At 43.0% G+C, this 14737-nt stretch overlaps 1 protein-coding gene across 8 annotated transcripts in view; it reads right to left on the minus strand.

Moving 5' to 3' along the window:
- The window catches only part of YAP1 (Yes1 associated transcriptional regulator), a 110267-nt gene that overhangs the window by 24751 nt on the left and 70779 nt on the right, over positions 1–14737 (minus strand). For 4 of the 8 annotated variants that reach the window (XM_078059090.1, XM_078059088.1, XM_078059091.1 and 1 more), the window contains exon 4: positions 11970–12089. In XM_078059090.1, the coding sequence (XP_077915216.1) occupies positions 11970–12089 (120 nt within the window). The remainder of the gene's footprint in view (positions 1–11969; positions 12090–14737) is intronic. The other 4 variants (XM_036068495.2, XM_036068493.2, XM_036068496.2 and 1 more) reach the window with 1 other exon arrangement.

Raw genomic sequence — 14737 nt, forward strand, 5'->3', positions numbered from 1 at the left:
TCTTACCAAACCTCCCCCTTCTTCCTCTCACCCCACGGCTGTACTCCATTGCAGCCCTACCAGGAACGTATAAGGGAGTCTGTTTTTCCTCTCAAATCCTTGCCAAACTTTTGGATTTTTGCCAATCTGAAAGATGAGAAATGGTTTGTGTGACTTCACTTTGCTATTTTTTATCACCAAAGTTGGATCAATTTCCCTATTTTAAGGGCCACGTGTATTTTTTACATCAATTGTGTTCCTATCTTTTCCAATGGGGTTATTAGTCTTCACATTCTCTAGACCATCTTTATAGACTAGGGGTAGACAAGTGTGGTCATACATAAGCCAGAAATAATTTCCCTGTTTACCATCTGTCTCTTTAGTTTGCCTTTTTTTTTTTTACATGTAAGTTTATTTTTTAAGCAGTTAAATTTATCAATCTTTTTGAAATCTGAGCTGTTTCCCCATGCCTGGATGGCAAAGGAATTCATCAACCTTTTAATTCAAAAACTATATGCTTCCTTTTTATATACTTATTTGGCAATTCAATCCAATCCATTTGGAATTTGTCCTGGAACGTGGTGTGAACGAATCAAATTTTATTTTTTTGTGCTAATCTATTAGTCCCAACACCACTCATGTGAAGTATATCCTTCCCCCAGAGACACCTTTATCACAGACTAAACTGCTGTATGTTGTTGTTCTGGATTTTCTATTCTGTTCATTAATCTTATACTAGGTACTACAGTTTTAATCACAACATTAATGATATGTGTTAGTACCCAATAAGGCAAACCACAGTTTTTTGAAGCTTTATTGGGATCTCATTTAGCTGCACTGTGGTTAAAAGAGCAAGGTCTGTGCCTCGATTCCTGAAATCTGTGACCTGACACATGGTCAAACCCTTGCTTTGTGGCACCGGGGCCTCTTATCTCCCTTGTTCCTAACACTCTGAGTTCCTGATATCCTCAGGAGCGGAGGTCCCTAAATCTGGCAGGCCCCTAGCCCTGCCCGCCCTTGCTCACTGTGCAGTACGTGGGTTTTATTTTCTGACCCACGGAGGTTGTTTGTTAGAAGTTATGACCCCAGTTACGTCTTTTTGGTTATCTGCTCTTAGTATTTTGTCTGGCAGAGCAGAGAAGGGACGGCAAAACAGGACTTGCTGCCCTACATTGTTCGAAAACCTTATTAGTCTCTTAGAAGGCCCCATGAAAATCATGTTTATTTATGATCTGTCTTTACAAAGAATAAATGGCTTAAACTTTCATAATCATGGTTTGTAGTTTAGTATTTTGTAGGGGAATGGACAGGGAAAAAGCCAAAAATTTTAAGAGCTAAGATGTGCCAGGCACCAACCCACCACCTCATTTGATATGGCTGCTTCCATCTACTTGCCACCAACACGAGATGCACAATTCACGGGCATCACCGTGGTCTCTACAGTCAAACCAACCACAACCAGAGTCGGACACAATCCAGGAACTTGTCCAATACTCGGCTTCTTCAGCTGTCTCCGGGGGTATTCCTATGTGCAGACACTGCGGGGATTATATGTAAAGTCCCTGTTTTAGCCTAGACAATAGGAGATGCACCAAACATGTTACTTTGCTCCCTTCGCCAGGGCAATTCCTTCTCAACTTTAAGACTCTGACTCCTACAGATAATCATTCTGTCCTCCGCCTTCTCCCACTTTACCATGCCACGTGCGTTTCTAAGCATGCTACGATTCACAGAGATGTGCATATTTATCTTTCTAATAAAATCTAAATGGAAAAAAATGGGTAGTGGAGATGAAGCCTCAAGTCAGCCCCCAAGGCATCCTCCTCCTTTGCTGAAACACGTTCCTGGCATTCCAGTACAACCCTCGAAATGCGTCCCCACGGGGATGTCTTACCCATCGTGCTAGGTCAGTTTCGATAATATGAGTTCAATACGAACTGGGGGACTGATCCGAGACTCCATCACATGCAGTGAACACCTTATAAATTGCAACCTAGAACAAACAACTATTGGGGAAAATATGTTTTCAGTTCCTAGCAATTACATAAATTAATTTTAAAAAGAAACTGCTAGGAAATAGCCCATTAGTAAGTTGAGGAATGTTGGAATATGAAACTTGATTAACTGCAAAATAGATTCTAGAGCTCTACAGTGTTACACATTTCATCTATTAAGAAACATCTGAAAAGCTTTTGAGCTTTCCACATTGGATTTTTCTTCAGTAACAGAACATATAAAGGTTAATGTAAATATGTATTCTTTGTGAAAACTGACTGGATAACAACATAACTGCATGAAAATAAAGAGGTAAATATCCTCTGCTTCCCGTCCGTTTCCCAGAATTAAGTACCGTTAAGTAGTAATCATTACTGACAGTGACCCCTGCTAAAGGCATCATGAATTGGTTGGTACAGTCTTTTTCAGATCTAAGCTTATTTAACTATTCAAAACCACAGAAAGGGAGAAACAGGATAGCAAGAAATGAAGGAAGAACTAACTCTGCACAATTAAACAGAAGTCTGCACAACATTTGCAACAGAAATAGTCTAATGACGCCGAGTACTTTTGGCTGTGTTTCCTCCGACGGATACCAGCAGTGCTGCGAGCTTTCCTTACAAAGAGCGTATGTAAATGACCGATTCAAACAACCCTGTTTACCTACTGAAGCTGGGATTGACTCCTCTCCTGAAGCATCCTGTTCTTTACCTTCTGAGCATCTCGAGCGTTTCCACAAAGCGCAGAGCGGTGCGCCCACACGGGGCGCAGCAAAGACCTCACAGGCAGGCGAGAAACAAAACAGGCTTTGTTTCCCGGGAAAAGGGGGCAGGGCAACTAGAAAAGGAGAGACCAGCAGTACCCAGTTCTTCCCTCCAGGATCAACTTCTCCAGTTTTAATAACATTTCTAGAAGGTAAAGAGAAAAAAATCCTTAAAATACGACAGAATTTTTTTTTTTTTTTAAAGCTATTACTTTTAAATTCAGAGTCTGTGCTGCTTGGACTATGAAATAGTAACTTTCAGGTTTTACTTATTAACAAATCAGTCCTGTCAGCTTTACGGTGGTAGCAAGCTATTGACTCAACAATGACTGAGAAGAGCCCACCATCTCCACAAAACAGGAGGTCATCGCCACTGATGGGGGTCTCTTTCCAGACGACCTTCTCAACATCTGCATTTTCAAGCTTCAGAAAGTTTTTAGAGTTTCATAATATAACCTCAACCTTGGAGTATTACAAAGTATTATAGATCTGGTAATCAACCATAAACCTGGGGATAGTAGATTCAAATCTAGTAACCTCATTAAGCATGAATTTAAAATTAAAATCAGTGCCTGAACTTTTAAAACCTTAACTTGAACCAAGTCCCCCACAACCCAAGAAGGCACGTCTTTACTCAACACTGCATGCTTACATATTAGCGTGGCTGTGTTAAGTCTGTTCTTCAACTTTCAGAAACAAATTTAGGTTTTGCACATACCTTCAGGGATGCTCAAGACTATAAAATAGTAAACTTGTTAAAAGAAATGAATGCTTTTCTAAAAACACAAACTAGTAGGCCATCTGTCAATCTGAAAACTAAAAGCAAAACACGGAACACCTGCTGGTAGCTTTGTTCACCACATGACCTACGGGACTGAAGCTACATCTACAAAAAATTGCTAATTGGCATAATAATTTATGCATTTAAATATAAACTGGTTTTTCCAGTGAAAATTACTGTTTGGTTCACACTGAGAATCTGCCTCTTATAAAAGGTGCAAAAGACCAGGGTCCTAATCTAATGACTCAATCTATCTTTTTCTTTCTTTCTTTTTTAAAAGATTTTATTTTCAAGTGGGGCTTGAACTCATCACCGGAGACCAAGTCGCATGACCCACCTTCTTGAGCCAGCCAGGTGCCCCCCGAATCTTTCTATCATCCATATGCAAAGGATGTTTCCCAACACTCCACTGAGCTCTCTGGACCTAACTGACAGTGCTCTGCCAGGAATGATTTTTTTAAAAATAAGCTTTCCAGGGGCGCCTGGCGGGCTCAGTGGGTGCAGTGTGCCACTCTTGGGTCTCGCGGGTGTGTGTGTGGACCCCACACTGGGTGTAAACATTACTTAAAAATAAAACCTTTAAAAAAATAGCAAGTTTTACTGAGATATTTCATCCTTTTAACACTTTTTGTAGATTCATAGAATTGTGTAGCCATCACCGATTTCAGAACATTTTCATCCCCCAGAGAAGCCCTGTCCTCTCTGTAGTGCGCCCCTCCCCCAGCTCCTGGAGGCCACTGATCTGTTTTCTGACCTATGCATTTGCCCATCCCGGACAGAACACATACACGGAATAAATCAACGTGTGGCCTTCTGCGACTGGCTTGTGTCACTTAGCATGTGTTCAAGATTCAACTATGTTTAGTGTGTATCATTTCCTTCCTTTTTATTGCTAGGTATCATGCCACGATATGGGTATAGCGTGGTTAGCTAGTCCATTTATCCGTCGATGGACAAGGACTATCGTGAGTAGGGCTATGAAATCTCATGTACAGGTTTTTGTGTGGACTCCCGGTTTCAGCCTCCCTTACATGCATGCCCACCGACGGACCTGCCAGGTCCTAAGCTGATGGCGAGTTTAACTTTCTGAGGATCTGCCAAACTGCTTTCCAAAGTGGTTGCATCGTTTTTGGATCCCATCAAGCAGTGTATGAGGGTTCCAATTTCTCTACATTCTGGTCAACACTTACGGTCTGCCCTTGATTTTAGCCATCTGACTGGGCACCACGTGGGCCACGCTGTGGTTGTGCTCTGCATTAGGTGGTAGCAGTTGGCCTCCTTAAGCCCCTGCTCTGGCTAGGTCTTGTCCCAGGCATAGAAACGCCCCCTTCCCACATTCTGCACTTCCCTCCTTTCCCAAGCACCAGCCCAACCCATACACCCCCAAAATTGGGCTAAAGTTTTTAAATCCTTAAACTGTTAAAAAAAAAAAAATACAACAAACTTCATTACTTAGGTCCATTCAACTTCTTCTTTCAAACACCTATCAAAAGACTGGCATGAAAATTTATTATGATGGCATTTTTCAAACAATACAATTGTGGATAGAGCTTACAAAAACCCAACAGCACATTTTCTCCTTATCACGTCATTAAGCAGTTTGGGGCAGGACACAGGCATTGCTAAATGAGGTGAGAAGAAAAGGGAGAAAGTGTTCTAACTAGCTTTCAGTTCTTTCTGTCCCCAGCGTACAACCATGTTTTTCCCCTCTACTACAGAAATAAAGTCTGAAGTCTAGTTTGGTGAGAAAGTTCAGATAATGAGACTCCTGGTTAGAAGAGAAGGGGAATTACATTTTAAAATATACCTGCTATCATGAAGTCATTAATGAATAAATCATTCCATTAATAACTTTATTTCCAATTACATGTACCTTATTACTATTAATGCTCTTTTTCTAGGGGAATTTGTAGTTTAGAAGAGACACATATCTTAGTCTTTGCTGGTAAGCACAATCTTAGACCTTCTAGTCTAGAGCTTGACAGGGCTCTTCTCATGCCTCAATGTCCCTCTTTCGGAACAGTCCCCCCTGACCGGCCACACTCCACGCCACATTATTCCCTTCCAGAGCACCTTGCTTGTCATCCATCCCTCAGTGTACCTAACGCGTCTTGTCCTGACTTGTGCATGTAGTTGCCTGCAGCCCCCTCCCTGATGGCTTCTGTTATGCTTGGTACATAACTAGCACTCAAGCGTAGGTCGAAAGATCAAATACTGAAATAGCTCCTATCCCTGCTTAGTAGGATGCTGTGAGTAATGCACAGGACACTCTCCAAGTTGAAGCAAGTCCAGAATGAGCTATAAAATGACCTCAGCAACCAGAGGAGCAGAACAAAGTGAGGCTAAAACCAAACAAAGAAGAGGCACCACTCTCCTTCTAAGTCATTCTGATTTATTTCCCCAGAAATCCATTTGACTTTTCCCTTGGCAAGTCTACAATCCGTTTCTTGCCTCAGAATCTCGGGTGGGCACGGAACGGGGCGTCAACAATGGCTTTCTTCACCAGCACATCTTATAGAAGACTTGCTATGAACGGAGAGTTGATAAAACATAACTCGAAGCAGTTTTCCTTTAAAAGCTAATTAAGGTTTTTTTGTTATTGTTTTTTGTTTTGTTTTGGAGTTTGATGTTAGGGTCTTTAGTACCATAAATAAACCATTAGTTTATTGTTCAGTGACTTTGGTGATCTTAAATTTTAAATATGAATAACTCACATAAAAAAAATTCCTTCACTTTGTAATTACTCGCACTGTGGAGCCATCACCAAATATGAACGAGAAATGGGCTAACAGGTCTGCCCCCCTTGGGGAGCAGTGAAAATTGCTTACCCTGACTGACAGTTTTGGCACCATCCTCCTGAATGAACATTAAAAACAAAACAAAAGCCACACGAGCACAAAGAAAACTGCAAACCTCCAGTACTGAACTAATTTTGATATTCCATAATCTTATGCATTCAAAGTCATTTCCGTAAGTGCTTGTTTAACGTCATGACCCACACAGCCGGGAGGTGGGCCCCACATCAGCTCCTAGCAAAGCCTGCTTTCCATCAGGGCAGCTTTCTGGGAAATCTAAAATTTTAGAAAAAAGCATATCAAAAATGCACCATCTTTCAGGCAATAAAGCCAAATCCTGCTCATAGAAGCCTTTTTAGACTCCTACATGCTTCCTAGAGACTAAGTGAGGACAAAACTTAGCAAGTCCGCACAGCATGGCTCCCCATCAGATCTGTTTGCCGGCAGTACTCACCATGTGATAAGGCTTATCTTTAGATTAAAGGTTGAAAGATTTCTGTCTCTTCTTCAAAAGTAATTCCCAGCTGTGACCAGAGGACCAAAAGCTAACCCTGAATGATGCAACCAACAGCGCTCAAGCCTCTCTGAAACCTCAGTGCACTCAAACCCGGAAGCTAGGGTCCAAAGCAGTCACTGATGAGTCCGTAATCCAGCATACTGCATTAAATTAACTAAGGACTAGGAATCATTCTCGAAAAATCATCCAGTGTAATTTAATCACACAAGTCAAGAGAAGTCAGGTAGTCTTGTGAATGAGTTGGTTAGACTGTGATATCAGAAAAAACTCAGGTCTCTTGATTCCCAATTGAGCAGGTAAAATGTTCTTTATCACATTGCATTTGAATTCAGTATATTATATAGCACCTACTACATAGAAAACAGGATGCCAGGTAACTTCTGTAGATTTGAAAAAAGGGTTTTTGGAAGGCATATAAATGCCAGGCGAGAGCAGTACCACCACGGTTTTTCTCAGTGGATAATGGAAACCAGAAAACACGGTATTGTGTATTAAAGAGGCACGAGTGAAGTGAAGGGCATCCAGAGAAGGGGAGTGAACTGGTTCGGGGATCCCAGAACGCCTAGTGCACGAAAACCTGTGATCTTTCCAGGAGAACGCTTCTGGGATTGAACCATATTCACAAATCTAAAGGGAAGTCAATTTCTAGGTAATAAAGGAACACATCCCTTCTGGCCACTGGAACTTCCCTTAAATAGAATGAATTGCTAAGCTCGTAGTGTAGGGAAAGGCCAAAACTGAGGCTGGAAGACAATCTCTTAAGAACCTGAGAGAGACGAGGCACAGTAATTCATGTAGATGGCTTCACAGTCTGCGCTACTCAGAGACGTCCTAATTCTCTTCCGTCACTGGAAACTCATTCCCTTTGGGTAATTTCCTCAAGGTGAGTCACGATATAATACGGTCACTGCATTAACCACGGTCATCTTCCCTCTGAAACCTCCATTTATCAGTGCTGAATGAATTAGGGGTATTTCTAAAAGATTAACTGCATGAAATCTAAATTTCCAAAAAATTCTAGGTCTGAAAAGAAAGAGTTCAGATTCTAGCTCTGTCACTTGATTATATGACCTTGAACAGATCACACTTTCCCTGGATCTCAGATCAACTCCTATTTGGAGCGCTACTCCCCACCGCCCCCAGCCTTTCTGTTGTTTTAACACCCCCTCCGTTGGTGGTGGTGGTGGTGGTGGTGGTGGTGGTGTGGGGAGTCCACAGTGGCCCAGTGGCTCTGTGGTTTTCCGGGGTAAGGGCCACGGATGTTCAACGTCCCCCCAGTGTCACAGTACTTCTCACCACCCAGCTCCATTTGGAAAATGTTGGTTAGAGGAATTACAAATTCTTTCCAGGGCCAAATTTTGTTAGCTTTATCTGTTAAAAACTATTAGCAACAGCTCTTCTTACCTAAAACACAATGAACTATCGTTTCCTCTCTAACCTAAGTAGTTAGTAATACAGTCCACAACCAAATACTTACAATTTAGGATCACCAGGAAAGATTTAAAACAGGGTAAGAAAACAAATACCTATTTTTTGAATGCATGATTATCAAGAGACTTGCTTCAATAAAATTCAAATGATTACATGCTGACACTCCATCCACCCCAGACTCCGCAAGTGGAGACACATGTCCTTCAGTGTATTTCTCTGTCTCTACCAGAGAAGACTTAGGTATTTAGTTGGTCATTCGGTACATTTTCATCAAGAGTAAAATATCACTTCACTTAAATCAGCTATCAAGAATATCTAGTGTTAGAAGGAAAAGGTTAACGAATATCTAAAAAATTAACATTTGTAAAGACCTCAAAGAATTGATTCAAAACATTTAACTTTGATTAAGAAAGATGAACAACTTCTGGCTTTGGGACTTAATAAATTATGTATTTTTAATTCTTTTAATCTTCTTATTATTTTAGGAAATTTTCTTTCTCTCTCTCTCTGTCACACGCACACACACACATCAAGTTTTGGGAAACTTTGGGCTTTAATTACCTGGGACATCTCCATGCACAGAGCTTCTATGCACACAATGCCTAGCAATTAAAGGACATTGTGTTTTTGCCATGCTAGACTGTTGATTACATGCTTTAAGACTCAAAGATGTATTTTCTAGCCCAGTCTCTGGTCCCAATATTTCATTACACCAAACATGATTTTACTCCAGTGGTGGCACCAGCACTGGTCTCCAGAAACACAGACTGCTAGGCAGTATTTAGTACCTCCTTCCCCAGGAACAGTGAGGGTAGTAACAGTACATAAACGAGGAGCTCACTCATGATTAGCGTTCTGGAGATCTTTCATTCTAAAGAACAGAAATTATTTTTTTGGGTGTTTTCATTAGGGCTTTTACCAGAAATCATTCATAGGACCATTACATAAAACAGTATTTCTACAACATAGAAGGGAACATTTAAAACTTGAGACTCTTTATGTTTACGATACAAAATCTCCAGGGGAAAAAAGGGTGTTTATGTGAATTTAATGGCCTACGAAACACACTCAAGCACCAATTTTCGTTAATCCAGAATCAAAACATCCCTAAAAGGATTCCTTAAAAACAAACAAAAGCCCTCCTTTTCTCAAAGCCAATAAATACCAGGGAATCCTTACTGCCACTGGATGTCACTTCATGATTTCTTATAAATTACTAACAAACTCTCTAAAATAATATAAGTGTCAAAAATATATAGTTTTTTAAATGTTAAGCAAGAAAATCAGATAAAAGAAAGCCAATCCACAACAAATTACTCCTTAGTTTCCTGAAATTATATGGATAATTTACCAGTTTTTATGCAGGATGTGAAGGACGGATCAATCATTCTAAATATAATTCATCTAAAGCATCTGATACAGAAATGGGAGAGGCTGCTGTCTGAAGGAGGGGAATGAAAACGTCAAGCTTACAAAGAGCTCTATCTTCCATTTCAAAATGTCAGAAGACGTCGGTCAACGTGACCTAAGCTAAACATGGGTAAATACTTTAATACAGATTTGGGAAATACAGCAGAGCAAAGCTCGCCACCATGAAAATAACCTACTGTTTGTTTGTGTCTGCACGGCTCCGAGGGTCAGAAAGAGGACAGTTTATAGTTTTTTGGCAGAGATAAAACACAATCCACTACGGAACCTGAGATTTCAAGGAGGTTCCTTCAAATTCAGCAGCTAGCAGCTTGTCTCTATTTGCTGTCACTCCAGATCAGAGAAGCCCACACTCTCTCCCTTCCTGCCCCCACCCAGTCACACTTGAGCTCTCGGACTGAAAAGGTCTGGAACAGATTAAAAGTCGGGCCACAAAATAAAAAGCTCTGGCATGTTATCAAGCCTGTCTGGAATACACATACACGGTGGGCCCAAAAAGGGAAACTCAAGGCAGTAAGAGAATTTTATGAAACTTTTTTTGGCATACCTAATTGTATGTTTGCGTGTACATATGTGCTAAAGGGAGGGTGGGAGAATTTCTTTTCTTTTGGTACTTTTTCTCATTTAAAACAAAAGACCAAGCTGTGTGTGTAATTAATGGATCTACTGAGGATCACAGCCAAGTTGTTTTATTTCACTATTTTAACGGAAAGTACTTACACAAAAAAACAAAACAACTTTGTTCCAATTCCTGATTTCTGCAGTTCACTAAGAGTTAATCAACATCTTTCATAACCTTATGTTGGGGAAAAAAAAAAACCCACAGACCATTTTAAAAAATTTCCAAAATGTGGACAAGCTGATCCATTTCCTTAAAGATGATTCAAGGAAACATGGTGGTTGTCATTCCAGTCCATACAAATGGCAGCATTTATTAAATTCTCTACCTTACTTGGTTTCCTATTTCAACCACAAGGGCTTATTCAAGTATTAAATAAAATCCAAAGTTGTAAATTATTAACATGCCACATTAGTTTTTTAACACCCAAACAGATCTGGAAGCTCAAACGGCTACCATTTAAGCCAAACCGGACATCTGTCAAAATGATGGTCTCTGCCCTGACCCCACCTCTGACTCCACTTGGATAGGGGGTTCCGTCCGTCCACAGCTGCTCGGGCAGCGAGGGGCAAACCCACACGCTGGGGTTTGATAAAGCTAACACAACACACGGAGCAGAACTGTTCACAGTGTTTCTGACAGGGACGTTATTTGACCCAACCACGGCCGGGCAGAGTTCTCCTTTCTCTTTTGTCCCCCAGGACTGTGTTTGGAAGGCCTTCACAGAGTTAATTCCTCTTTCCCGTAAGGGCCCCGCAGTTGTTGTGAGGTCAACCCCTCTAAAGCTTCAAAGGCTCGCCGTCCCCTCCGTCTGACCTACTCAGTGATGTGCACACTGTTTTCATTTAGCTGCATCCAGTCCAAGATGAAAACTTCAAAACCACAATACTTTGCTCCTTTCAGATTCATTTTTCCATGGCTTTGGAAGAGTACCTCGGAAACTGAGAAGAGTGGAAAATACGGATAAAAAGGCAATACTGAGCTTGTACACGATCATCAGAATGTGTACATCTGTGGAGAGTATTCTTTCGTGCAAATGGAGATTTAGTCATGCGATTTGGAGGGGAAAATGGCTTTGCTTTTTGTTTCCTAAATAAAAAACTAAGGATCTTTCTAAAGAAAAAAAAAAGGCAAGCCAGAGTGAGAAGAGAAGGGAGAAACGCGTTCCCTGGTCGATCTCGAGGGCGACGGCCCCCCTCCCAACAGAGGACAGCAAAGACGACTCCACCCAGCATAGGACGGTGCTCACTGCTCCCTGAAGTCGAGCAGAAGCACACAGGGGGTCACGGACAAAAGCCGGCACCCCAGTTGTCCCCCCAGCCTGACAGCCTGGTGATTAGTGTGGCCAGAAAGACCATTTTAAGCAAGATCACGATGTCTCCCAAAAATGTGAAAGGAACAGCGACTCTGGTCAGTAAGCCACCACAACATTCCCCCAACCCCACCCCGAGGAGTCCAAGCTACAAAGCTCATTTACATCTGCATTTGTAAGTGTCAAGGGAAAGGTATAAAAATAGTCCTGGAAAAGCTGGGTGGGCAGTCATTTCTTTAATACTGTAAAGCAATGCAATTTTATTTCAGTGTATCTTCCCAAAGTCTCTCTCTCTCTCTCACACACACACACACGTTATCAAAATATCTAAAAAGGTTTTGAGATGAACCTTTACCAAAACGAGGGTCAAGCCTTGGGTCTAGCCAAGAGGTGGTCTTGTTCTTATGGTTTATATAGTATATCTCTCCATCCTGAGTCACGGCTTGCTCCCATCCATCAGGAAGAGGACCTATAAATACAGAAAAAACAATCACAGTTGGTTTGATTTGGTGCAGCTAAAAAAAGTGGGAAGGGTGCTAATTTATAAAGAAAACAGGTCTTGACAAAACAATTTATTAAAACAGAATTAAGCATGTGTTCAGAGAAGAAAAGTAAACCTATATACCTGATTCTTCTCCACTTCGTAAAAGAAACTAATTAATAAAATCTATACCCCCGGAGACATAGATAGGAAAAAAAAGAGTCAAGAAAAATCCTTTTGGAAGTCGTGACCCAAATAACCATTGTCACTATTAATTTGCCACATTCAGTGCCATGGCTCAGGGACGGCCCTCCATCCAGATTTGGGGACAGTGCCTTCCTACGGACGCCAAGGCTCTTCAACGAGGAGGACACGCAAACGTCTTGAGAACACGTCAAGTGCCGTACACATTCTGTTTCATGTAAAGCACACTTTGGCTAAGTCGGCCAAGCTGCATTTATCTCCAGGATTTATGGGATTGGCTCTCACCAAGAAAACTGGCATACAGAAAACTCTATTCCAGAAAAAGCTTATTTTCAGGCAGCCCAGAAGCTGCCGGGGGCGGGGCAGGGGGTGCTGAGCACGGAGTCCGACACGGGCTCGAAGAGGGCAGGGGAGGCTGGAGCTGTTGAAGGCCCACTTCTCAGGAAGAACGAGGAGAGACAACTTCGAAGCCGCAGAGGGAGGGAGGACAGAAGAACATGGTAATTCTCAGCAGACATTCAAGCGAGTGCCCGGGACTTTTCCATCTGTGGATCCACGCGAACTGAGCGCCTCCTGGGTTCCGGACACTGCCCGGAGGAGATGATGTGCATCAACTCACGTGACCCTCACAACCGCCGACGCCCTACCGGTGGTCGTCCCTCCATTCTCACGAGGACACGGACGCACGGGGGCTCCGTGAGCCCACACCGCACAGCCCGGGTCAGAGGGCGCGCAGACCGGGCAGCCGGGCCCTGAGCCGCCGATGCGCCTCACGAGGCTTCTCAGCCACCGCCCAGCCCTAGACCAGGTCCTACGGATGCTGCCTATGCACAACGGGACCGGGTTCCTTATTCCTAAATCGGCAGTCCAAGCCAGACTTAGAAGTGATGCTGAGTAACTCTGCTTAAACAAAACACTCACAAAGGCCCGTGGGACCCAAAGCCCTCATTCCAGGCCAGTTTCCTTTGTTTCAGAAACTGACCAATTCGCTACTATCCCGCTGTCCAAGGTCTGCCGTGTTAGGAAACGCAGACACAGGAAACTGGAGCGCTCTGCGCTCCTCGAGAGGCCCCGGGGAAGCCCCTCCTGCCGTCCTACTTGTTGCGTTCTGTCCACAATGAAAGCCAACCGCGTCCAGAGTTGGAATCTGCCAGAGCGACCCCATATTTACTAACAGGTGAGTGGGAAGCAAGTTCGTTCAACACATAGAGATGGGACCACTTTTCTCAGCAGCATTCACTGTCACTTGGGCTGTCAGGAAAACAGACCCTCCATAACCGGATACGAATGCTTGGGTACGACGTTAATGGGGAAGCCGGCTCAATGGCCAACTGACACTCTAAGTACCTGAGGCCCCCTGACAACGAACAAGTCAGCAGCAGTCGTGGGATGGCTCTGAACACCTCCGTCAACACCACCGGCACATCCCTTTACAGCCTCCAAACCTGCCTTTTTTAGCGGTACTGCTGTCCACCTTGGCCGCCTGAGTCAGAACCCAGAGCAGGGTCCGGGACGCAAAGCAACCGGCCCGTCCTGCAGACGACACACACCTCCTCTCTGAGCCCTTGGCTCCAGGGCACCACTGCGGACGCCGCCACCAGGGTCACAGCTCCCTGTTCTGAGCCACCCGAGTGTCCTTCCCTGGTGCCTGACTCCTCACCACCTCTCCTCATCCCGGCGTCCTCTACCAAACAGCCACCAGGGTTTTCTTCTTAAAATACCATCTCATCGACTCTTCTACGTAACTTGTTACTTGTAAAAGCAGTTCCTTTTCTCTCCACATCAAAAGGAAAATGCCGGCTGGACTCATTTCTTAACAGGTGTTCTTCACACACCCAATCCCGTCCCCCACAACTTCTCACAAAACCAAGCCACCTCTTTGTATTTGTTGCTCCTCTTACACAGACATCCCTTGACCCCGGCCCCTTATAAACTCGTATTCATCCTGCAAGAGGCTCAGAGGTCAGCTGTTCCAGTCAGCCTTCCGAGTTTTGTCTTCTACGCCGTGGAACATTTACCGATCGAGCCGCAATGCTCTGCGCACACGTGGGTCCTCCTGGCAACGAGCAGTGCACTTGTGTTTGCACGCACGGGCGGGCCGTGTCTGAGGAGCTGCTCAACAAATATTTAAAGAAACAATGAAGGCCCTGCCTTGTAACAGTTTGAACTGTCTATAGATAAGCTTAAAATCATGTAGTACATACATTATTTTCAATTAATGTATTTATAAACAGAATAAATGACATAAATAAACAAACCCAGTGCCTTTTGCTCCTTAAAGTTTTTGTTCATAAATGTATTCATTTTCACAGTTCTTTTAAAATGTTAAAAATTACAGAAATGCAGAATAGAAGAAGTGTTTAAGTTTTTTGTGACCTACTCCTCAGGGAAAACGCTAAACAGCTTCAGTTTCGTGCTATGTTCTCGATCTT

Source organism: Halichoerus grypus, chromosome 11 (assembly GCF_964656455.1).
Source record: "Halichoerus grypus chromosome 11, mHalGry1.hap1.1, whole genome shotgun sequence".
In the NCBI taxonomy this organism is placed as follows: Eukaryota; Metazoa; Chordata; class Mammalia; order Carnivora; family Phocidae; genus Halichoerus; species Halichoerus grypus.